We start from the raw sequence: 26,368 nt of genomic DNA on the forward strand, positions 1-26,368 counted from the left end.
TACGGAGCGCAGCTTTAACATGCATCAGCAGGGCTTACATGCCGCCTACTGCTTCGCTAGCTACGGCGCCAACTAGGAAACTGCTGCGCTAAGCCGCAGAGAAAGGCAACGACGTCGACGGGCGAATCTCGAACGCCAGCCTGAAACAGAATGCCTTCGCGCGTTCGCGGCGTACGCTGCGAACTCTAACACTCGCATTCGTGAAGCTGAGCGCGTCGCAAATCAGCCGGCTATCCAAGACAGTTACGGAGGCGGACCAAAATGCTCGTACTTTCGCCGAAGCGACTCAGCCGCAGGACGCCGCACGCCAACATGACGCCGCGCACTATGCAAAGCTGGAACACGGTCGCCGACTGGCAAATCATGTGCCTTTCGCTGCAGTGGATCGTGAGTTCACGAAGCGATTTACTAGCAACCCGTTCGGTTTCGCTCGTAGGATTAGCAAACGCCTGTAGTTTATGGCTGTCGTAAAATTCCTGCCCTGTGCCAACGTCTGAGTTCTCGTGCCGTCCAACTTGATCCCGAGAAAATTCGTGTCGTGAAACATTTTATTTCTCTTTACCGCATTGAAACAAATGCTTCCGCAGCTTTGTTTGCTTCTGTTCTTATTTCCGTCGTTTTGTCAAGAACTTCGCCAACATTGCCCGCTCACTAACACAGCTCCTGACAAAAGAAATCGCATTTTTATGATATCTTGAACAAGGCGATGCATTCCATACGCTCACCAGATTGCTTTCTACTCCTACCATGTTGGCTCACTTTGATGCCATAGCGCCTACACAAGCACGAACTGACGGCAGTGGACACGGCATAGGCGTTGTCCTCGCGCACCGGCAACAAGGCCGCGTCATCGCGTACGCCAGCCACCTCTCCTGCCCTTCAGAGTGAAAGTTCGTTATCACTGAACGCGAATGCCTTGCTCTAGTTTTGACTGTCTTAAAATTTCGACAGTACTTCTTTGGCCGCACCTTTTCAGTCATCACGGATCACCATGCGCTGTGCTGGCTGTCGTCCCTCAAAGACCCGACTGCATTACTTGGTCACTGGCTGCTAAAGCTTCAAGAATACATCTTTGATATCCTTCACAAGTTCGACGCCATGCTCCAGGGCGCCGACTGCCGGTCACGCCACCCCGTGGATTCCTGCCGATTCCACTACCAGTGATTCCGACAGCTGCGTCCTTGCCGTCTCTGACTTGAGTGATATACGCAAGCAACAGCTCAGCGATGCAAACATGTGATCCAACATCCACTGCCTTCGCTCTAACTACTCCCACGCCACCCTACACCTGTTCGTACTCCCTGGCAATATTTTATGCCGTGGCAATACCATCTCTGACGGTCCTGAGCTTCTGCTCATAGTACCTGTGACCCAGCTTTCTACTCTTCTCCGCGAGCTCCACGATGCCCCAACAGCCGGCCACCACGGAGTATCCCATGCTTACGACCGCGTGCGGCCTCAGTTCTTCTGCCAGGGCTTTACGTTTCAATGCGCCAGGGCGTTTCTGGTTGCGAGTCCTGCCAACGCAGCAAGTGTTTGTCCTTGCAGCCTGCCGGCACACTTCAGCCTATAGGCGTTCCAACTACTCCGTTCTTCATCATCGGCCTGGAAATCATTTGGCCATTTCCGGCTTTTCTTTCGGGGAACAAGTGGATTGCGGTAGCTACTGACTACGCGATATGACACGCCATCACAGGGGCACTGCCGACCAGTTGCAGCACGGACGTTGCAGACTTCCCGCTTCACGACGTCGTCCTCTACTGTGGGACTCACGGCAGCTACTGATAGATTGCGGTCGGTCTTTTCTTTAACAACTTGTCGACGCTATTCTACGCCCATGTTTCACACGTCGCAAGCTAACCACCGCCCACCATCCGCAAACTAACGGAATTACAGGACGCCTCAGCCGCACGCTCATCCCAACACTATTTATGTACGTTTCAGCAGATCACCGTGATTGGGACAAAAGTTTGCCTTATGTGACATTCGTACACAATTCGTGCCGCCACGATACTGCCCCCTTATTCCCCATTTATCTCCTATTTGTACGCCACCCCACGTTGCCCTTCGAGGCACTACTTCCATTATCTCCGCACGCTGCTACAGAATATGCCCGCGATGCTGTTGCTCGTGCTCAAATGACTCGTAGCATTCCACGGATCATCTCTCGGCCTTGCAGCTGACTCCAAAGGCGTTTTACTATAGCCGCCACAGAACCGCTCACTTAGAACCAGGCTCCTTGGTTCTTCTTTGGACCCCTTGCCACCATCACGTTGGCCTGTCTTCGAAACTTCTTTCCGGTTACTCTGGAGCCCTACAAGGTTTCCCGCCAGCTCACCGAGATCACCGAGCTGTATGGCGCTCGTCATCTTCAGTGCCCCCTAACAAAGTCATCCATGTGTCCCGTCTCAAACCATACGTTTCAGCCTACAGCACTTTCCTTGTACGGCGTTCCGACCACCGGAGATCACATGCCCCTCTTGAGTCAACATATGCCAATCAGTGTACCTTGTGAGGGGCATCGATTGGCATATCTCGTTGGCCAGATGCACAGAAAAATGCAAAACAACGCTGAGTAGCTAATTCAAAGGAAATCAAATAAGTCCAAGACCCAGGTAAATATAATTCGCCATTCCACTAACAAAGCAGTGTGCCTTAGAGAGGCCTGTGAGCCGACATTCTTTGTTCATGCTTTATGTGAGAAGGTAATATAATAACTATTCTATTATACCTGCATACTTGGTCAGCATACGAGGGTTGTTTAATTCCCATATCCTCGGCATACATGTCTCCAAATATTTCGGCAGAGACAGCGATAAACCCGTCAACACGGAGCAGTCACGCAGCCACACAGCCACACAGCTACGTGATCCTTGGAAACTAGGCAAGGAACGTTTGGTTTTAAAAAACCCCGCCACGTGACGTAGCTTATTGCGCAGAAAATTATAAAGTCATTTCTTTTCTTTATTTCGCTAACACAGAGCAGTCTCGCAATTATCTGGCTTAACTCGGCTTCCAGACTGGCGTGCTTTATGCAACAGCTTTGTCACATGAAGGAGTTTGTCTTTGCGTCCAGGCTTCCGCCTCTTAATGCGAAACTAGAGTTCTGGTTATCAAGCTTCTTTATTATCTCACGTCAAAACCACTCTAGGAGCATGAAACAGGATGAAGGTGTCTGCGAATGCGATTGTTTACGTTAGAGCGCAATGCATCCGTTACACCGTAGGTCTTAAATTACATCGCAATCAGGAAATAAAAAAAGCAAGTTTACGCTCACGATGTATTTTCGGGTTCTAGTTATATCAACGTTGTTTTCATTTCATTTTAAATTTTTATAAGTTTACGATTACTGCGCAAGAGCCGCTAACATGCGCTTTGCTAGACCCGTAGTAAATGAGATAACAAGGTTTCGAGAAGCAGCTCCCAAAGGCCTTATTGAGGGTTATGTAAACACGTATATTGTCGCTCGTCACTCATGTCATTATCAATTCTAAATAGGACATTTCCTCAGGGTTGGGATGACGTCAGCTTTCATGGGTCCTCGCAAATCCCCACATCCAACTTGGACGCCCTGGCGGCAGATGGCGTCATACTGAACAGCCTGTACGCCCAGCCCAGCTGCACGCCTTCGAGATCGGCTCTCATGTCTGGCCGTTATCCGATACGCACAGGTAATTCGTACTGAAATTATTTCAACGTTGCTCATACATTGGACAGAAACCATTGATGCGCCGCAGCGATATGCAAACATACGCGCGAGGACGCATTTCAATAGGAACTGGCGTACACCCGTGAGCAAAAGTATACGGACCAGGGATTGCACGATAAAACTCGATTTCTCCTCTGTCTGCGAATGCAGCTTGAAATTAAAGACTGCATTCAAAACTTGGCATTACGAATTGTCCAGCGCACTTGTCAGTTTCAGTTTATGCATGTTAATTACGATGAAATACAGTTTTTTTTCGGCGACCCTGTGGTCCGTATACTTTTGCTCACGGGTGTACGTTAGGAAGGACGTTTAGGCATGTTGGCTTTCTATATTTTGTTCAAAAGGGCAGAACCCTCGTGGTTTGTTTGTGTCGGTATGTTATTGTGCCGGTCTTTCCGTGCCTTACCTATATATGACACACGTATGAGCGAAGGGCTCACAGAAAACCTTAGAAAACACATAATTCAGACACAAAAGAAAGGAAAACAAAGAAAAAAGACATAATTTGCAAAATGAAATACTCTAAACCATGCACACGGATTTACTCTCTGCCGCTGTTTTTGACAAAGATATTTCAATATTGCTTTGTATGCGTGTTTTAAGGCGGTGAAATTAATGAGTGGTTGTGTTGTTGAAGCTTTTGTACAGGGACAATAATTTTTATTTTACTTTAGAAAATGCTGAAAGTTACGAAAATAGGTGCGGGCATAGACGACAGATTTCCCCTTAGGAGAGAAAACGGATCTTACGTTGGAAAAATGACTCTCGGCAGTATACGGAAAGTTGATAACAAAGCAAGACTTGATCGTGATTCAAGGAGTACAGCTCAGCACTGTGCAAGAACACCCACATTAGTTGTACGCACGGAATAGGCAAAAGGGCAAATAAAGAATGAATATTTGAAAAGGTTGTTGTGCCCATATAAGGGGCTAATTATTTAAAAAGAGCGGTTGAGATATATTTTCGAGAATATGAAATTTTGGAGTTTTTTGTGCCAGAACAACAATCTGAATATGGGGCACGCCATAGACTCCTAGTTAAATTTTAGTACCTTTGTCTTTTTTTTTACCATAAACACACGAGCGTTTTTCCACTTCGGCGCCATTGGAAAGCGGCCGCTACGGCGGCGGCCTATTCTTTGAACTCGAGTTGAGCAGCGCAGCGCCCTAGCCCCTAAGTCACTGCCGCACGTGATGGAAAACGTTCCACAAGATTCACAGCGACAGTCATGAATTTAGGACTGCTTGGCATTTAGTAACGAAAGCTTTCAGCGTAATGGACGGCGCCGTATAAATTAGTGAAACGTTTGAGAAAGGTGCTGTAAGAATGTCAAATGCCGTCTATCTTATTCTTTTTGTGCATCAGGCATGCAAGGGCTACCCCTCAATGCTGGAGAGCCGTGGGGCCTCCCCGAGGACGTGCGTATTCTGCCGCAGTACCTCAAACAACTCGGCTACGAAACTCACCTGGTTGGAAAGGTGCGTGTTGTCCATAGTCGTTGAAGGTGCACACAGTCACAGCCACTGACATTTATTTGAAATTGGGGCCACTATAGTGAGGCCACTTGTGACACCACGGGTGCTTTATAAAGTCTTGAGGCGCAGACGCAATCGAAGCAATTGCCGAAAAGCGTCGCGCGTCGTCTGCTATGGTTCCTACCCTTCGCCGCACGTGTTTGTATCTCGGTAACGCACACTCGCGGCTCTTAGTAATGAAGCGTGCAAGCAGGCGCACAAAATGGGGGGGGGGGGGGAACCGCAGCAGGTGACCAACCGGGCGCTCCGCCTACTCGCTGTGGATGGATGGATGGTATGAGCGTCTCCTTTGAAACGATGTGGTGGGCTGCGCCATCAAGACCTTGTTCTTATTTTGCCCAATATCCTACCTACCTTTCTTGGAAAAGATACATACAAAGAATTCTCAGTGTCAAACTTTCTTAATCACTATAGGGAAAATTGTTTCTGTATGCCTCCGTTCTTTGCGGTGTCCCTACTTTTCTGCCACCAAACCTTCAATCGCCCTCAATTGCTGAGGTGTTCACTTTCCCCCCTGCTATCTCTGAACCCAATGGCTTTAAGGAGGCCAGAGGATACTAGCTCCTTTCTACTGGTTCTCTTTCGTGCTCCTTTGTTTACTAGGAAGCTACCTCACGATTGCCCTTAATGGAATCGACTGTTATGTTTCGGATGCAATTTAATGCCGTGTTCCCTTCAAGTTTGCTTCCACCTTCGACTAAGATATGTCCTATTGTTTGAGGCTTCCTGCGTATTAAGGTAATGTGGTTCCAAAATATGGGTGCGGCCTTGTTTATTTCGCGTATTTCTGACAACCAACATTCACTTTCACCTTTAATCGTTGCTTGAACCAGCATTTCAACCACAGTTTCTTTCTCCCGGTATATTTTTCATTTTCTATTAACCTGATCCTAAGGCGACTGTGGATTTTTTTTGCCCCCCCCCCTTCATATGCTATCGTGATTCTTTCTGTCATTCGGTGATTGCTCCTCGTACTTTCACGTCCCACCAGCTTTTCGGTTTCCCTTTTCCATGTGAACAAGTGTGTTGTTTCTCTTTCCTCATTTATCTCGTCAGCAGTTGGCTCACTATATCCGCACTCATTGCTTGGCCATATTCCAAGTTCTTTTCGACTTTTGAGACTAAATTTGCTATTTGTTCAGCTTTCAAATTTGAACTGGTCATTCTTCACTCCTTTTTACATATTCTACATATTCCCTTTTCAAAATGATTCGTTCATGGTCACTATGTTGCTATAACCTTCCTCACCAATTAACATTTCTCACAATTTAACATAAATTCTTTCTGTCGTCAGAGAGTAATAACTAGTCGATTGCCTATTTTCGATTTTCGACTTCCCATGTGATCTAGCTATCACACTATTCACGATAACGAGGTTACATTGCTCACAAAGATCTAGCCTAACTTCCCCTTGCTGATATAAGTCTAGATCCGGTATGTGGGTATCCATCTTACCTAACAGGATAATTTCGGCATCATTCAAGAAATTGTTAATATTAGCGCTTAGGAATTCTACTCTTTCTTGATGCATTTATTTCCAGTTTTTCCCTTCCATAATTACGTTACGCCAGCCAAAGATGCTCTATACAATTTGGATTTACTCTGGCGCCATGATGTGTAAGCATTCCGACCCCCCTCCCTTTATTTTCGATTTATTTCTGTTTCACCCTCCTAAAACACAATTTTCAATCATTAGTAGCTCTTCCAAGTACTCAAGGTGTGTTTCTGTAACCGCATGCACACCTATTTGTTCTCCTCCATTTAACTTCTCCTCAATCTCTAACCAATTTTCCTATCTTCTACCGCTTTTCATGCTTAGTTATCCTGCTGCACGGCGAGCTCAATTTTTCTGCGTTTCCCCGTTTTTCTGTTAGTAACGGTGATGCTAGTCTGAGGTCCCCCTAAGGGGCATTTCTCTTCATGACTACTTACCCTGGCATCTACAGCACCTATGGAAGAGCAATCGTGCGACCAGCAAGTCGCCAGCCGACATCTAGGCCAACAGTGTGATTGAGCTACATTCCATCTTGTTGAAAACCACCATACCTTCTCACCTTCCTGTTTGCTTCGTCAACCTTGAAACCTTTCTCTCGGCTCACTCTCCATATAGCCTCATCCTTGGCCGCAACCGCTCTTTGTGCGTTAATTTGACGTACAGATACCTCCGGTAGCGTGCACACCACAATCTGTACCCGAGGGGATGTCTGGCGCAAGTAGTCTACTTTATTTAGCTTCTGAAAGCCCGACAGACGTTATCGCTTATATATTGTGAGGTGATACGATATACTGCAATTTTGTTTTAGTTAGCTTGCTCTTCTTTAATACATCTCTCCGTTGTTATTATGGACCGAGGGTCCCGTTGCAATCTTTGTCTTCGGGACCCTCATCTGTATATTGCATCTTACCAATGCATTGCATTTAAAGAATAATAAACTGAAAGTGAAACTGAATATGAGTCAAAGTGCGGAGTTGCCTTCGAAGGTTAAAAACAGTCAAGTATCGTACCTTACTGTCTGGTGCTTGTGCGTTGCGAGCACCTTTTCGGAGGCTCGCTACGCACAAGCACCTCCGCGTTTTGAACCTACGGCTTCCTTTGAAGGCTGATTATAGTAAAAAAAAAAAAAGGAATGATGCTGCTCCCAAGGCAAGCGCTGGATGTTTCAACGCATAGGGCCAAGATTTCCGTGTCAAATCCTTGATAGCGACAAAAATAAAGAAATCGGCAGCAAGGATTCTTTCGACTTTGACGAAACGCATCGATTCTACGCCACAAACGAGAAACTTGGGTACAGCACCAAGAGAAAGAGCCCCTGGGGGCCTAGATGTCGTAGCCGCCTGTGTTTATTTTGGACAGTGTTGCCAGCACAAGTAGCGGATTTGGAAGTTACCTATAGGCTGTTTCACGTACTTCGACTGGATAGAAAACATCGATGCAGCCGCACGCGGCACAGTGCGATATTTTGAGGGCCGATTTCATACGACTGCGATTTCAACAATGTGGCTGGCACCATGCACAGGGTTGCTTGCTGCCAGTTTTTGTGACACACGCCGCATGATTTTTTTTTCAGATCTAATAAGAATGCCTATGCGTTATGATGTAATTCATCTGTCTTTGATACGAGCAAATAATACGGGTGCTTTGCAATTTTACGATTTAATGTCTAAATTTGTTTCGGAGTGTGCAACAACGGTTTCGGAAGTTCAGTGCTAGAGGGCATGGCGGACGGTCACAGATGTTCGCAGCCGGTCGTTCGACGCAGCATGCTGTGTTATGTGCCTTCTATGTCCCGGTCCTTCTCCCTGCGCTGTAACTAATTACAAGATGACCTATCAACAAGCTCTTACTGCTACCCTCACCGCGTATGCATTATTCGGAATGACGCTGCAGCGAAGTCGTCGTGTCAGCGAAGCGAGATTCTCGCGCTACCCATGCTGACGTCAGGTGCCGAAGAAATGATATGTGTATATTGCTCGTAATTCCGCATGTCGGGGCCTGCTCCTAGTCATATTATTGCACTAAACGCTGCAGCAAGCACCAACCCGAAAGCTCTCGTCACGTCTGCCTCTAAAGGAAGCCGCAAATTAACTGTGCGATTACTGAATGTGGAATGGAAATTGTGCTGTGCACATCACACTTAGTGCTAAGCTGTTTCTTTCATCACAGTGCGTGCGGTTTAATTTTCTTTGCAAGCCCTCTCTGAATATTTTTAAAGGCGTAAACACAGACATCACAATCTGTTTAGGAGCTGCAGTCACTTCTAGCTTCGTAGCATGTTAACATACATGGGCGTTGTCCTCTTTCTCGTCTTCTGCCTCGCGCTGCTAGTATACTGTGAATCTGTACCAACAAGCCTAAGTCAAAGTTTGTAGCGTACAGCGGCGACGTAGCCTCATCATAAACATTAAATGCGTTCTTAGGGGTACATTAGTTTGTTTAATAACAACATAGCGCTCTAGAATATTGTACTTGTAGTGACAAGCGTAAAGTAGGAAGCTTTTGGAACTATCGACGAATCTCGTCGACATGCGTGTGTTTCTACCTTCTTCAGCAAAAAACCTATGCAACTGGAGCAGATGTTATGGCTCTTTCGCTAGAAATTAAAGCAAACAACCAAATTTGTTAATCTAGTCATGTACACAGCCCATATTAGACTAATGGGAGATCATGCCGATAGGTGCAATATACAGCTAGATTAATTGACCTAAGTAATAAAGTGCAAGGAAAGCCTCAAGGTACAATCTAATCTTATGTTCCGGTATTACGGTATTAGTAGTATTAGTATGGTATTATGTGACTCATTCAGAAAAAAATTCAAGGAGCACTGTTATCCCTACGTGGATGAATGTGAAACCATTGCTGCGGCGTCATCAGAAGCACGGTTACTTGGCACGGAGGCAGCAAACAGTGCGCACTCTGAACCGTACTGCTTATTTCCACAGGCCTTCTCGGAGCTATCGCTGGGCACCACCTCGGAATTTTCGTCACGGGCATCTTTGGCGCCTGCGTCCTGAGCGCAGCAGCACTGACAGTGCAGAAGCGGATCAGCGTACAACCACGTGACCCTGTCATCGTCGCTTGGATCCTGAATCAACGTACAACCCGTGACCTTGTCGTCACCACCTAGATCCCGTTAAAAGGACCGCCAGACGACCACCGCAGTCACTTGGCAGCGGAGGCAGCAAACAGTGCGCACTCTGAACCGTACTGCTTATTTCCACAGGCCTTCTCGGAGCTATCGCTGGGCACCACCTCGGAATTTTCGTCACGGGCATCTTTGGCGCCTGCGTCCTGAGCGCAGCAGCACTGACAGTGCAGAAGCGGATCAGCGTACAACCACGTGACCCTGTCATCGTCGCTTGGATCCTGAATCAACGTACAACCCGTGACCTTGTCGTCACCACCTAGATCCCGTTAAAAGGACCGCCAGACGACCACCGCAGTCACTTGGCAGCGGAGGCAGCAAACAGTGCGCACTCTGAACCGTACTGCTTATTTCCACAGGTTTGAAATTTTACGATTCTTTTCAAAGTGCATTATTACGTACCTTGCTGCCTCTGCTGCCTCGTTGTGTTGACTGTTTTTTGTCCTGATTTTGACATTTGCATTATGACCACTGAAATTGCTGACATGAAGCGCGAATTTCGCAAAGAATTAAGAGAGCTGAAGAACAGCATGGACTTTATAAACAAAGAATTCGAGGCTCTAAAGAAAGAATGCAGTAAAGTAAAAAACGAGAATGTGGCACTGAAAGAAACACAACAGGTGCTAGCGCAAGAAATTGAGGCGCTGAAAAAGAAAGTGCAGGAAAGCGCCGTGAAAATCATTGCACAAGATCAGTATGGCTGGAATCAGTATGGCTGGATCAGTATGGCTGGATCAGTCGGTCATGGCTGGAAGCGCGATACGGGTTCGAAGAGATGACGAAAAATCATTTTCACCGCCTTTGCCGGCTTTCTATGAAGACCTTTTGCGGACTACGCTAGGAATTACGAAGGTATGGCACTCACCTGCATGCCTTTTTTAAATGACATATTCTCTTTCCCTTTCATAGCGACTATTTATTTTTTATTTCCTCGTATCCGAATCCTGCGCTCTCGCACATCATATATCCGGATGTATATCCTACGGACAAATGCAAACCATGTGAATCCAGAGCCACTCTGGAGCATATGTTATGGGAATGCCGAGGGATAGATAAAAATAAAGAAAACGAGGCCTCTAGCAGCAGCCTTCGCACGCGCTGGGAAGCCGCGCTGCTCAGCCCCGCCCTCGAGGATCAACTATGGGCCGTCCAGCGGGCCGAGGATGCCGCCAGGACCCAGGAACTCCTGGCCGTCACCTAGGCGGGGCCTTTGGCCCTCCCCACCAACTCGCAGGGCACACCATAAAGCCACCCCGCTGTGTCTGACAGCCTCGGACGCAAGCAAAACTTTGGCCGATCACGTGAGGCCAAGGGAACGGATCGCCTGCCGAACCGTTATAATATTCGGCCCCAGTTGGTCGTAGTCGCAGAAGAGGAGGAGGAGAGCGGGGGGGGGGTTACGCCTGCTACTGCGATTTCCATAGCATGCGAACGAAGTCGCACTTCCGGCCTGATGACAACCCCGTCATGTGAAACAGGCTTATCGCTTCGATAGTGTCTGAGCCGCTAGAGTTCACAATGCATCGGTGGCCACACTCCAGGCAGCGCTACCACGGGCTCCCTTGTCTCCGCTAGAATTTCCGGCGCCTGTACATAATTCATAAGTGTAGTAACATATGTGCCGTACATATTTGTTCATGAACCTGCCATCACATTTCTTTCCTGCCAAAAGAGCTAGTTACATGGTTTGTAGCGTGGTTGTCCTTCGGTGTGCTTCTCCGCGTTCCATCATCCATCCAGTTGCAGTAAATGTTTGACATCATGCAGATGGGTGGTGCGAATAAAAGGAAGAACTTGCGTGCAATCGGATATTTGCAAGTGTCTCACTTCTATCCCTATTGCAGTGGCACCTCGGCTGCTACAAAACAAGCGTTACGCCGACTTACCGCGGTTTCGACAGCTTCTATGGCTACTACAACGGTGAGGAAGACTACTACACCCACAGCCTGACCTACGTAAGTGCACTCGATGCCACCATGTATTCCGTTCTGCCTCCACAGAAACTTCCATTAGTTGCTTCTTGTAGAGATGATTTTTCTCTACCTACACTTACCGAAGCAGGAGCCCTTTTTCGTAACTATTGCAAGAAATTGTCCCTGTAAAATGTTCCTAAGCTTAGTTCGTTACCTTTTGAGTGAAGAGGATAAAGGATTGAAATGAAATACACGGGCTTGGCTAGTACACTGTGCGCCAGGAGAATCAACTACTTCAATATTTATTGATAACGTCAGTAACTGGCTAGCTGAGTTCTTTTTTCTCTGTTTCTCTAATTTCCTATCCGTTTACGTCCCCCTTCTCCGGTTCGTAAGTGTAGGTTAGCAAAGTGAATGTTTCCTTCTTTTTAACCACCCTGCCTTTCTCACTCCTCCTCTCTCTATCGCATGAATTATGTCCGTTGTTGTGTAAAACAATCACCGCTGCGCATGCGAGCAATAGGGAATTTTCGTCCGAGCGGAGTACATCATTGTTAAAACAGATGGTAAGCTGACTCTGCAGCCTCCCACATCTTTAACTAAATTCTAAGAATTTTAAAGCGTGAACGAAGACGGGACGACAAGAAACACAGACAAGCGCTTACTTCGAACTGAGTTTAATGCGGAAAACGTGCTTTTGTTGGCAGTTTAGTAGTTTAGTAGTAGTTTAGCTTAGTTGGCTAGTTGGTATAGAATACCAACTAGCCAGAACTGCCACCTTTTTAACTATGTATCGCGCCAACATCGACCACTCCCTCAGCGCCTTATACGGCGGTGATCTGAGAGACTGACAGTACTACGCGCATGCGCACACAGCGCTTACCAGCGCAAGCGTCGCATATCACACTGTTTCCTTCAAGACGATGCATTCCTTTCCAAAGCAGAAGTTTCGTGACCTCACTACCTGTGACGACGCTTGCACTTGCAAGTACTTTGTGCGTCTACCCGCACTACTTCCAATGTGGCAGATTATCGCCGCCGTAAGGTGCTGATAAAGCGTCTGGTTGACGCTTGCGCTGTATAGTTAATTATGCGGGAATCTGTGCGTGCGTGTTACGCAAGTGAACCACCGAGACAGTTGACGGTTTTCACCCAACTTTTTGCGGCTCTATTTTTGCATCATACGCAGTTTGTTTTTCCTCTTGTGGGGCAGCGTGAAGTGGGAGTTCACATGAGTTTGGAACCCTCGCGCAACAGTTTTGAATGTTTTTTGAAGTCGCATTTCAATTTATAGCACACTTACATTTCTGGGAAGCGCTGGCGTCTATGGAAAACAACAAAGTGGTGTGAGAATTCCCCATTCCTACCGGGCCAATCGAAATTGCGCTCTCAAAAATTCACGTTAACCTTCATGTTTCCTTAAGACAGGCACGTAACGTCTGACACTATTCAGTAACACACGCAATACGCATCTGTCATCAGTGCATGTCCTGTAGCTGTTGTCTGTTAGCAATAAAAAGTTAGCAATAAAATTATGCTATCCTTCTGGACAAATCAGGATTTGTTTCACAAAAATTCGCTCAAAACTTGAGCTTTTTATTTGCAAGAACCACATGACTTTCCCGACATCACTCAGAAAAAGACGCATTATGCATGGGGCATATGTACATGTCCTGTAGCACTGGTGTTAGTAAAAAAAAGATAGCTATAAAATTCTCCATTCCTACTGTGCGAGTGAAATTCCTCTTGCCGAAATTCTCCTTTTAGCTTTTGCTATTTAAAAGTACCGAGAGCATTTTCAGACACCACTCGGTAAGAGACAAATTAGGCACCTGTCACATGCGCGTCTCCCATATAAACTAAGCGTTACATGTGATCGTGCTATCGATGCACATTGGTGAAAATCAAGCGAGACCATTACCGCGAACGCTGAGCTATTTGACAAATTGCCAGCCAATTGGTATAGAATAACTCCTCCTCAAAAACATGCACAGCATTTAATTTCAACGAAAAGTTCTTCAAATGCATAAAAAATCAACAGAAACTTAACTGAACTTTCATTCAATTTTTCGGGGACTGGAAGTAGTTATGACGCGTAGCAGCTTGACCCAAACTGTTTTTGACAGCTTTAGCATAACCTCATCTAACTGTCCAATAACACATGCCGATACTATAGCAACGACCACATCGGAACGTATTTTGAATCGGTACACACATAGTTGCGTGCTTCCGGATTCCGCATGACAATGACAAAAAGAACTGTTTTAACATCCCCATGGTTCTGAACTATTCAGCATATTTTTTTAGTCAACATCACCAATATCTGGAAGTATCAGCAACATATGAAGTAAACTCGTAGTAGTTCCTCGGAAAGAAAGCTTCGCAGCTGAAGGACAATTCTGGCATATCCTAGAATTTAACCAACCACTTTCCTAGGCCATCAGAAAGATATCCGATCTTTCGGGCCACGAAACTCCCTCCACCCTGCAGGTGTCAACCACGACATACGTGAATTTCTAGCATACTTCTTTCAATTTTCAGATGTTTAAACGTGCATCTCAATTTTGCAGTACATTATAACAGCCGCGTAATTACAAACTCCAGCAGGGTTTTTTTCACAGGCGTGCTAAGAGCATCTTAGACTCACTAACTTTTTGTCGCCTACATATCATGAATCAATTCGTGACGCAGCAAAACCACACCGGTCACGACTTCTGGTTCGGAACGGAGCCCCGGTGGTCGGATGATGGAAAATACTCCACAACGCTGTACACTCAACGGGCGCAGTACCTGATTCGCAACAGAAAAAAGGTGAGGCAACCTGAAGCTATAGGTGTTACTGGTGCTTCCTTTTTTGGTAGTTATATTTTAACCGATGGGCGGCAGCACTGTAGCAAGAAAAAACATTTAAAACCATGCTTAACAGGTACGTGTGTTCCAAGTGCAGAAGCTGCGACTTTGTTCTTGAGTTTGATGTGCACCCCACTTCTCCGAACGAGCTTAACCTTCAAGCCCCCAAGCCGGAGCTGTACTCGGTCGCTCCTAATAGGAGCTATATTTCGAATATGCAATGCAAAAAAGTGGGACACGGCGAGTGGCAAACATTAGAATCGGAGCTCTGCGTGCTTGTTTTCCACTCACCGAGTGACGTCTTTTGCACTGAACCCTTCAACAATGATGCCTGACCAAATAGATCGGATGCGGGCCTCAGCAGTTTGAACGAATATTACCAAGGCTCCGCTCGTCCACACCGCAGTTTCCATTGCTTTATAACCCATAGTGGAATCCACTGGCATGCCACATGTTTTTAACACCGTATTTCGAGTAAATTTTTTTATTAGGCGCTAGTTTAGACGTACGCTTGTCCTGTAGCGGCATTTTCAATGCATGTATGAGCCACCAAAGAATCAATGATGACGTCCCCACTTCTCGGCCTCTTTGAAATTTTGATCAAACCGATGGCTAGTAAAACGGCTACAAGTTGCAACGTCATTGAAGAGCAAGGATGGCCCAATCGATCGCGGTGCTGGCTAACTGCACAGAAAGCCTCTGTGGCAGAGAATAATATAAACGCTTTGAATCTCCAGACAAGGGTTAAACTGTTGGATATGGTATGGTATCGCAAAACTTTATTTAGGTCTTTCGGAACGCGCGTTAGCACGTATCGGGCCGCTCCCACGTCGTTCCAGAAAGGCCAGCCCCTCTGCTGCGTCGCGGGCCCAATGTACAGCCCACTACTGTGCTTCGAGATCGGGGCTGCTTAGGGCAGCCTCGTATCTGGACGGCGTGACGTCATCGCGGTCGCGTAACGCGGGGCACCGCCAGAGCATGTGTGCCAAGTTAGCTAGCTCGGAGCATAGTTCATGAATATTGGTCAGTTGTATCCCTGGATATATTCTGTGTAACAGTGCGTGGTTAGGGAATGCCCCGACTTGGAGTAACCTGAGTCTTATGAAATTAACAAATAGGTGAGCAAGTGCCCTCCCTCATAATCTCTGTCGTCAGTCATGTAGCAGAACATGCAAGGAAATGCAGCTGTGAACTTTCTTTAATATATGCAATACCTTAGAACGTTACAAAGAGGCGCGTCATTGGTAAATTAGTGCAACTTTTTGCCGCTGTGAAAAGAGCGAATCATATGTTACTGTGGCCTTCATTTCGAAGCACTGCAGTGGAGGTTGTGTGTGCAAACAGAGCAACAGCCTTTCCCCCCCTGTGAATTCTATGATACTATTTCGCTCATGCATTATGTTATATGAGTCGATGACCACATGCCGGTACACTTCTTCAAACTTAACAGGCTCGTCGTGTGCTTTTACAGGGAGAGCATTATATAGCATTCTACGCTCGTTATCTAAACATAAAAGCTCTCGGGAATGCCAACATTGCATATGCTGTCAGGTATTCAAGACATAATAGGTCTTTATTACGTCTGAGAAATGTTAGTGAAATATGTTTTTATCAAAGCTACCATGCACTCAAAAAAAGAAAATAGCTCGGCATGGCATCACTCGCTAAGTTTACCTGCACCAGAAAGGAACAATTTCCGTTGAAATTCCCCGAAAGTTGAAGCCGGGCGCAGATGTCATCGGTGCGAAGCTCCTGGCACGAAATCTTGGGGCATTTTTATTTTTGGCTTTACAAGTTAAAATAGACAACGAAATATTATTCGGTATAGATTAGCCCGATTCGGTAATTTTTTTTAACACTCCTTTAAACTGCCACGAAATGATCTTGATTGATTAGAGGAGACTACAACCGCATTATGCTGAACGTCTTCGACTGACGCCGGAGAGATGAGAAGTTCATTTATTTTCAATCGCAGCCACTCTTCCTTGTCCTGAGCCACCAGGCACCGCACGGGTCAGGAGGCCCTGAAGCCCTCCAGGCACCACAAGAAAACGTAGACAAGTTTTCCTACATTGGAGAGAAGAGGAGGACTCTCTTTGCTGGTAATTTAAAGGCCCAAAATATACACTTGCTTCTGCATTTCTTCTGTAGACAAAGTGCAACACAGAAAAATGCACGCCTGGATGACTATGAACGACTCATTGTTTAACGAGCCGAAGCCAAAGGAATCGTACATCAATAAACATAAAGCTTGATCATGCAAACACAATACTGAGGTGGAAACAGCCATGTCAGTAATATGTGCAAGCTGAGAGCAGTTTCACGCTTAGGCTATTAATTTTCGTGCCCCAATGTGACACTAGCTGATTTTTCGATAGAAATAGAATTTTGAAAAATTGTGGCGTCAACAATTGAAAGTGCGGAAGCATTTCTGAACTTTTTCGACGACGAGGTTCAACCAAGTCATAACGAATGATGTATAACTACTTCGGTTAAAAAGTTAGTATAATCGTTATAATTGCTCTTCTTATTAGTACCGCCACTCACCTTTAGATGCACATTGCTATGGCAAAATCATCTCCCAAAAGTAATCTCATCTCCCCAATCTTTAGCAAATTTGGAGCCCATTTGCGGCCTGAAGGAAAAATTGATTAGATGCGCCGTGGAATTAAATGACCAGCCCACGGATTACAAACAGATCGTTATGAACGATACGTCTGACCGGCCGCTCATGCAACTTCTTCACGAGCAAACACTGGTCACATTTCTTTAACAATAATATGGCCTATGACAAGCTGTGCTATTCAAAAAAAAAAAAACCTGAAAATGGTCACTGATACCTAGGGTGAGCAAGATGTATGTTGTTGGATTAAATGGCGCGAAAGAAGATTCGTGTACGTGATACGTGCACTTGGTCTCAGTATAGGCTGCAACACGGTGCCTTTGGTCGAAAGGGTTTCAAGGTTGTTAGGTGGCGCCGAAATGCAAGAAAATTCGTTTAAATAATAACAGTAACTTGAACGACGCATAAGTAAATTCGCCAATTTTACCATATCTCAGCGCACCATGTAGCCTTGGGGACTTTTCGACCACTCTCAACTGCGCCACTATATATAAAAATTTATTGTATTTCCTCTCATAAAGCTTAGGCAATATGACAATTACCTTCACCGCATGCCCGATCGGTTCTCCTTCGCAGCTATTGCCGGAATACATTATACCATGACAAATGCCATTAGCTGTGCAATGTAACTTAACACAAACACGTTTGATCTTGGCAAAAACCAAGCTCTCTACGTACTCTACCGAAACGGAGACAGTGCTAATGTTTCTTATATTGTCTGGCACTACATGACGTGTAGGCTAAATTCCTCCAAATTATTTCAGAGTTACTAGAAACTTTGTATGGCTACCTGCCAGCTGCTCTTTTATTTGGAATTTCATGTCCAGAAGCGTCTGTACTTAACTTCACAGGAGAGGTAATGACAAAGACGAGGCGCGCCTCAGGAGCGCCAACTGACAACTTAATTCTTCGTTCACAAACACGTTCACCAAGCATTCCATTCATGCATGCTCCGCCAGGACCGTCGCAGAACATAAAAAAAAGCATACGGCAGCTTTGTCATTCCAGTAAGTCATACATTGTATTTTGCCCACAAATTCATCTATACAGCGCAGAACGAAGAGTACTATCGCGCTCAATATGGTCTACTGTGCGCGGCCTGGTTGAAAGACGGTTTTGCCTCGTAGCTCATACTTGCGCGACTGTTAGCATAGATGAGGGGCCTGTCAAACGGCATTTTCGCAAGCATACGGGCGTCGACATCTCTGAGAAAGCGCACTGGTTCTGTGTTTCGGAAATTTGTTACGTGCTTGCGCCAGGCTAGTATTCCTGTCTGTTCTCTCGGCCGTATAGCTTCGACTTCTGCGTACTTTCTCTTTTGCATTGTTCATACGATTTTTGCATATAGATTTCCTGCACTTTCTTTTCTGTGGAAAATTGAGTTGCTGAGATTCAGAACTGGGTAATTTTCCCAAAACTTTCACACTCGTACTGCCTAAATTTCGTCTCATTTTTTAAATTTCTTTTCATCTTAACGATGGACAATAGTAAGTTCTAGTTATTTCTTAATTAGGTGTATGTGTACAAATTTGGAATGATCAAGTAAGGGCCTTGGTCGAGTCTGCGACTCATTTCACTAGAAGTAATCTTGCAACAGTTCTACCAAATCTGATTGATAGAATGACCGGTGATTAATAATTAGGTAACGTGTCAGTATAGTCATGCTTGTTTTACCTGATTGCAAGTTTTAGCGCCACTATAGAAACAAATGGCATTGCACAAATAAATGAAGACAAGCAATCACTTACGGCTGATACGTTTCGTGCCGAAAATGAACTGGAGTTTACGGTGAAATATAAGTGCTATTGATTGCCCTTTATTGTCGTTATATTAGTGCCGGCGTTCGTTTTTACCAGGTTATCGCTACTGTCATGTTGTCTCCAGAAGCAAGACGTGCCTACAGTATCCAGAATTTCTTAAGCATTGTCGAGAATTCTACGACAACAAGAAAGCGTGCTTAACCTGATTGTGGTGTGTCTCACCAATACTGTCGTATATATTCTAAGATGTACGCGATTGCTAGCGACAGCACTTTACTGTGCGGTGAGTAGTATAAGGGGTGATCTTTTTTTTTCAATATCGCCTGTGGCAGATGGCATAATAAGTAGTCCTTGAGCAATGGGTTCAGAAAGCTGGACATTACTTTCACGAGAAGCCGAAACACCGTTGACTCAGTGACAAGAAATCACTTACTTGTGAATATATTTATTTATTGCACGTATTGCAGTTTACGATTAGCAGCCAGTGAGCGTGGGGCACAAACTTTATAGATAGCATAAGTTTAAAAATACGCATAATCTAACTTCCGGCGAAAATGCACTGCTCCAGCTACTTTTTCAACTGAGCACTTTTCTAAACATTCAAGCCCAAAAGTGACTGGAACGCCCATGCATTTCGTTGCACCCTTTGACGATGAATACGTTCAAACTTATGTGATCCCAAAAAATGATTCTAGCCGATAAGCCTTACAAACTCACAGGCTACAATTCGTAAATGCAATATGGGCCATAAAGTAATCAATGAAGTGAATTAGTGAGCTTTTTTTTTGTTACTAGAATATGTGTTTTGATTTCTCGTGCAAGTATTGTCTGCTTCTTCGAATAATGCAGTTCGGGAACTATAATTATGCTATCTGCCACAGGCCTTCTTTAAAATTCTGTGAAGCCTAAAAATTATCATCTATAAGTATTGAACAAAGTTGACTTATAGGCCCATGCTTTGATGATTGCGCATGTCGCTCTCATATGGTTATAGCGCTGCTTTTCGGTTTCTATTGTCTGTGCGTGGTCACAAGATCACCTAACGAAGTATTAGATCTTTAACTTACGGTTATGATGGCGTTTCGCTCAAGTTTTTTTACTTAAATAATGGGGCTTGGGAAATTAAATTACGCGGTTTTACGTGCCAAGACCATAATCTGATTATGAAGCGCGCCTTAGAGGGGGGCTCCGGAATAATTTCGACTACCTGAGGTTCTTTAACGTGCGCTTATGACGTCATAATATACATTATGAAATACATCCAGAAGATGCAAACAATAAAATGACGAGTGCCAACAGCCGTTCAAGTAGCGGCATAAAAGTTATAATAGTAGCACACATCATCCCCATATAAATAAGTCTGTTTTTGTCAACAGCAGGACAAAGGCTCCTTTCGTCAATCTCGTTATCTGCGTCCTGAGTCACCTGACTAAACACTGAGCCTGAAAATATGGAAATGTCATGATTATGACTGTCTTCGATCCATTTCTCTTCAAACATGTAATTTTTGTACCTAATAAACGTCCTGTTATGTCATCTACTCATCACCAGAACTGCATTGCGGACTTTGTTTTTCTTAGTTTCAACTATTATATCGGATACTTACATTACCTCTTTAAAGGAAACTTTTAAAATTACCCTTGCCTTTGCCGTTCCATAACTCAAGGTACAGTTTCTAGCTGCTGCAAAGCTTTCTTGTAATTTAAATTTTACCTGCCGCACTGCCTGCTGCCTAACACGAAGTCATGGGCTCGAATACCAACCACGGCTACCGCATATCTATGGACAAGAAAAGCAAGAACGTCGGTGTTAAGTGCACGTCAAAGAACTCCGGAGCCTTGTACTATGCCGTCTCTGATAGACTCAGAATTTGCTTTGAGACGTTAATCCATGGAAATTATTCAATGAATCCTAAATTCTTATATTATTGTAGGTAGAATAAACTGACTCCTGCTCTTCACTTGACCGACATTCGTATGGTGGTGTTTATTTCTTTAGAATACATATCCTGTGCGCTTAACTTACTTGTATGGCGGTCAATTTTCTTTTTATGGTCCAGTCCAGCTCTGACTACTAGGCTTAGGCAGACGCACTCCTGAACAGCCTCAAGATGCTGACTACAAATTAGCAAATCCTGGTACCCTTGCTAGCCTACTGAACATTACATTACTTACCTGTATAATTGTTTTCGGTGTCTCACTTTGCGCGCGTTAAGTATAGTTTCAAGAATGATGGCAGATGCGTCGATGCCGCCGAGTATATAGCTATGCAGCCGCATGGCACCTAACTTCCTTCTATCAATCCGTCGGTGACGGAGATGGCACAGCCGTTTGCCTATAGAGCCTAACGGGCACACCGTACACGTCATCTGTTCGACGCAGGAATGATAGACGCGCTGGACCAGTCAGTCGGCGAAGTGTTCGAGACGCTCGGAGAAGCCGGCATGCTGGAGAACATCGTCGTGGTCTTCACCAGCGATAACGGGGGCACACCGTTCGGCGGCCATTCCAGCAGGAGCTTCAATTGGCCGCTGCGTGGAACCAAGACATCGGTTTGGGAAGGGTCGACCAGGGTACCCGCTTTTGTCTGGAGTCCTCTACTCAAGCGGAAACGTAGAGTGTCCAACCAACTGATGCACTTCACCGACTTGTTCACCACACTGTACAGTGTGGCAGGTTAGTTTTAGATTAGCGTTTTTTTCCACTTTCTCGAAACCCACAATGGTTATTACGACTGCGAAGCACGGTCTTCCAGAATAGTTCTGGTTTGTCGTACTGCTGATCGGTCAATCCCAATGTGACGTAATCTTCACTCGCTAATCCTCTACGTGAATGCTGAAGCCCCCTTTGATTTCGTTCCATCAAACAAGGCCGCCTTCAGGCAACCACGACAAAGCGCTTCGGCTGGAACCATCTGCGTGCAATAATCATGCATTCGAAATTCAATGCTTCTCACGGTAGTCATTGGAGCTGTAGCGCTCTTTAGCACGTGCTTATTTCTGAGTTCCTTAAGTTAAGATAAGGTGAAGCATTTCGCAGTGTGCCTTGTTGGCTAAAATTTCCAGCTTAAGGCGCTAAGCAGTTTAACGGCGAAGCTGTTGGCCTCTCGGTGGTAGGCATTGTTCGTGTCCGCGTCCATTAGCAAAGATGAAGGGCCAATCCCGGTGGTCGTGCTGGGAAGGAGCAGTGGCTCGTACCCCTGTAAGGCAGAGGATTCGAGCACTTACAAAAGTGAAGCGAAAAGTGCATACATTCTTTGGAATTTCGCCTACAACATGCCGAATGTCATTGGTTTTATTAAAGAACGAGCACAAAACAAGCATCCTAACCACATAATTGATAAGGTGCTCCTGATAACAATGCGAAGCAAGTAGCGCTCCCCGCATACGTTTCTCGGCAAAGATTACTGTTGCGTAAGCTTTCGCGGCGACGCCAGCTTGCGACATAAAGAGTGACGTCTCTAGCCTTTGGTATATAAAAGAACCAGCCTAGTAACTAATTTCATTGTTGTAGTAACGCTATGGGTATGCAACACATAGGACTGTCGAGAAGCAACGCGAATAAACGGAGCGGCAAAGGGAAAAAGCAACGGCAATACGACCAGCGGCGGCGTGCTGCCAAAATTACCATTACACTCATTGCTACCATTACTCTAAATTGCCATTACTATAGCATTACTCTAAAGCAATAAAGCATATTGCATACCCCTTTGAGCAGCTGTAGTGGTTGTTTTCAACAGCTTTGCTGACATCCACTTTCTGAGGGGCGGGATGCCGTGTCAATTTTTTCCATTGTCATACGAATGAGTCACCAAGAATAGAACAGAATGGCGTGTAGAGCTCAGAACACTAACTTATGCGCGGCAAACAGTTGCTAGAGACCAAAAAATTACGGATAACAAGCTGCAGCACTGCACAAATATAATGTACAGTGCAGACACTGTGAAAGTGCTCTGAAGATTCCCCTGAAATATCTACAAAGAGTAGAAGTAACTACGAGATTTTTCATGTTTAATGAGCTTTGTGACTTCGAGCAAAGAGTAGAGCGTCGAAGTTCCTCTTATTTCGCAATTGTTCTCAATTATTTGCTACAACAAAATATACATAGTTACTGCACTGGTTTTGTCATGTTTCTTGTGTAAACCTTGTATGCATAACATGGACCTCTGAGAGGTACAGCCATGAAATATTGCATATTCTGTCGCAAGCTATACTTAGCATTTCAACTGTTTTTTTATCATCTTGCTTCGCGCTTTTGTGCGCGTTTGTATAACCAAAGAAATGTGTGCACCAAGGTCTCGGAGGCAAGGGATGTCATTCATCGATTACGGGCACCATGGCGCCACAATACCTTCCAATGACAATGTTGCTCCCCAAGGCGTGTAATATGTGCGCCTTGGTGTCGGAAGTTCACCATTGACGCACATGAAGCAGACATTGATGTGCAAGGTCACGTAGGGCAGTGGCACAGGGGACAAGTGAGACTTGAACATGCTCTCGTCGGTCCTTTCAATCAATTTTGTATGCGACGAACCTCTAGTTTTTCGCTTTCGTTGTTTGTTTTGTTTCAATGCAGTAATTGGATGTTCCTTCATTCGTAACACAGAAATTACAAAATGCGCGTACACAGATGAGCATTCCAGAGTAGTGATACTGACAAGGAAAGCTTCGCTTAGAAGTTCTGCAAGGCAAATTACTATAGTAAGCAACGGAGCAGTGCACTAGCGGAATGAACTCGTGACGGAGAGAACACAATAATACCATAAGCGAGCGCAAATTAATTAACGAAGAACACTAACCCGCGAATTGTTAATCGCAAGCGCAACGCCTCTGTTTTCTCTATTTACATGGCGCACGTACTGGTTTCAGGCGGCGATGCCACTAGGCTAGGAGACATCGACGGAGTCGACATGTGGCAGCACCTCTCGTATGGATCGCATGCGCCACGTGGCGAGATGCTCTACAACATTGACCCCCTCTACCCGGCCGAGCTCTCGGTGGCGGCGATTCGCAACTCCCGGTATAAGTTGGTTGTCGACGCCACTGCTGTCAACAACGACCGCTACCAAACCCCGGGTGGCCGCCTTCCTTACGCGGACCTCTATCGACTTCTCGCCCAATCCAAAACTGCCCGCGTTCTGAGGAAGCTTTACAAGACGAAGAACTTGAGGTTTCCCCGACGATGGAGGCAGAGAGCGACACTTACGTGCGGGAGAGGAACTAAAAAGAACTTCTCGGCCAACGACACTGTCTTCCTGTTCGACATTGTGAAAGATCCGTGCGAGCTGAACAACTTGGCCAAAGAACTACCGGAAGTAAGTTTATCTGGGCAAGCACTTTTATTGATTAGAAATATAGCACCGCAGTTGTATCATAAACTTTTGTGAGAGCTGTATGCGTTAAAAGAAATTTTAGGAACATGACGGATTCAATTCCCAGCCCAATAGGAACGCGCCGGCAGTGAGCCAAGGCTGCTCGGCGGCTGGACTACGGCTTGATGAAGAAAATGGACGGGTGTTCACAGGAATGTTTTTTGCTAAATGTGTTCGTAAGAGCAATTGACAATCTAACGTAATACCGGACGTATTAGCGAAGCCGGCTCTGAAGACAAACGGCACTTACGAACCAAAGCAACACGCCGCGTTTGAAAACATCCCTTCAACAGTTTCTCAATCGCTACATTTTTGCGCAGATATCTTTTTTTCGTGGTTCTAAGTTGTGGTGCAAAACGGGAAATGTAATGCGAAGTGCACGTGGCGACCTTAGACAATCAAAGTTATTCCAGAGACCTACTTCGTTGCTCGTAACTCACTGTGCTCTTTTGGGACCTCAACATCCGCAAGTCAATTTATGTAAATATACTGCTAGCTTCTTTTCAGCGTTGTGATAGCTCTTAGCCATTTCCAACCGGAGCGCTCGCAAGAGTTACCCCTATCCGGAATCTTGTTCCAAGAAAAACGCCATAAGACATGGCAGGAATATTAAAAGCGAACAGCAAGGTGCAGAGTGATCCTCCCGACAGTGAACTAGTGACAACATTTTCTCTATGGTAGTGCTCACTGAAGGAGCGTAGCTTGCTTTCGTTAACTTTTTTCATTAAATCCTGAACAAAGACATCATGGTTCTTAGCATCATGCTTTATTTTACAGATCGTGTCTGCCTTCATGAAGCGTTTAGATGCATATCGCTCAGTCGCTGTGCCTGCCGGGAACATGCCGTTTGACCCAGCCAGCTCTCCTGAAAGCCACAACGGGACATGGTCTCCGTGGCTGGGCTGATCGTCAAAAAAAAAAAAAAAGAAAGCGTTGCTGGTATTTTTATCGTGACAATGATTAGAGCATCATGTTAACCTACGGTTCGAATAACGCGAATACATGGGCCCTATAACGTAAAACTATTCCAATATGTTTCTATTCGAATCTCCTGACGTCAAATTTGCGTAACCACCGGCGCAAGCACCGGGCGGTCACCCGCAAGGTTGTCTGAACAAACCAATCAAACGCTCTCCTCGCTCATAGGAGGTCACTTTTGTTTGCTTGAAAAATGAATAACATTGCCTAAACTGAGCGGCTTGTCGTATCTAATTGGCTGACAAGAGGCGAGGAGAACGCTCAAGTGGAAAGGGATTCACAGGGGCAGAGCCAGTGCACTGAAGGTCGATAACCGGATGAAGATGGTGGTGCCGGCGTCTGCGATTGGTCTGCTTTCCCTTACTTAGCTTGTGATGGCTGGTCGAAAATCATGGCGGCATGCAACGAAAGCTTAAAAATGACGCTAGAACTGACCCTCAGCAAGGAAGAGTTGGCAGAATGAGGTGGTAAACGTGCCGAAAGGGCTCGAAAACATTACACGGCAACGCAAGGAGTTTTATCACACGCAAATACCCCCATGCTCTCCGGCAGGTGCGAGTAGCCAGCGTCTTAGCGATCGGCGGCAGCCATCTTTTGTTCCTTTCGGAACGGGGCAGCCTGCGGCTATTCCGAAGAAAATTCAGTTTCATTCGGCATATTAATGCATCTTTATCGCGTACACGTCACTTTGACGAGGTGAGTTTGTGCAGTTTTGTGACGTCGCGTCACAGGCAGGTGTAGTGGGCGCAGCCCGGAAGCTTTTTACCAATAGCCGAGGGCTAATGGCGAAAAGGGGTCGAATCAGAAATAACTGTTTTTCTTTTTTCATTCAAATCATGCATAATCAGTGTGTACACATCATAGAAGATGGGGATGTGTCGCGGTTTTTGTGACGTCGCGTGACAGACAGAGGAAGTGGGCGTGGTCGAAAAAAGTTTTTGACCAATCGTGGAGGGCTGATAGCAGAATTGCAATAGAAAAGTTTGG

The 26,368-nt window shown here is 45.6% G+C and overlaps 1 protein-coding gene across 1 annotated transcript; it reads left to right on the forward strand.

Annotated features, from left to right (window-relative positions):
• Positions 1-312: 312 nt before the first annotated feature.
• On the forward strand, positions 313-24,377 carry LOC142591441 (arylsulfatase B-like). Its single transcript, XM_075703769.1, is given in 10 exon segments — positions 313-387; positions 952-1,160; positions 3,499-3,671; positions 5,075-5,187; positions 11,732-11,842; positions 14,492-14,611; positions 16,626-16,752; positions 21,415-21,708; positions 23,901-24,334; positions 24,336-24,377. Coding segments are annotated over 10 exon segments (1,698 nt in total).
• Positions 24,378-26,368: the final 1,991 nt, after the last annotated feature.

This window comes from Dermacentor variabilis, chromosome 8 (genome assembly GCF_050947875.1).
Source record: "Dermacentor variabilis isolate Ectoservices chromosome 8, ASM5094787v1, whole genome shotgun sequence".
Classification (NCBI taxonomy): Eukaryota; Metazoa; Arthropoda; class Arachnida; order Ixodida; family Ixodidae; genus Dermacentor; species Dermacentor variabilis.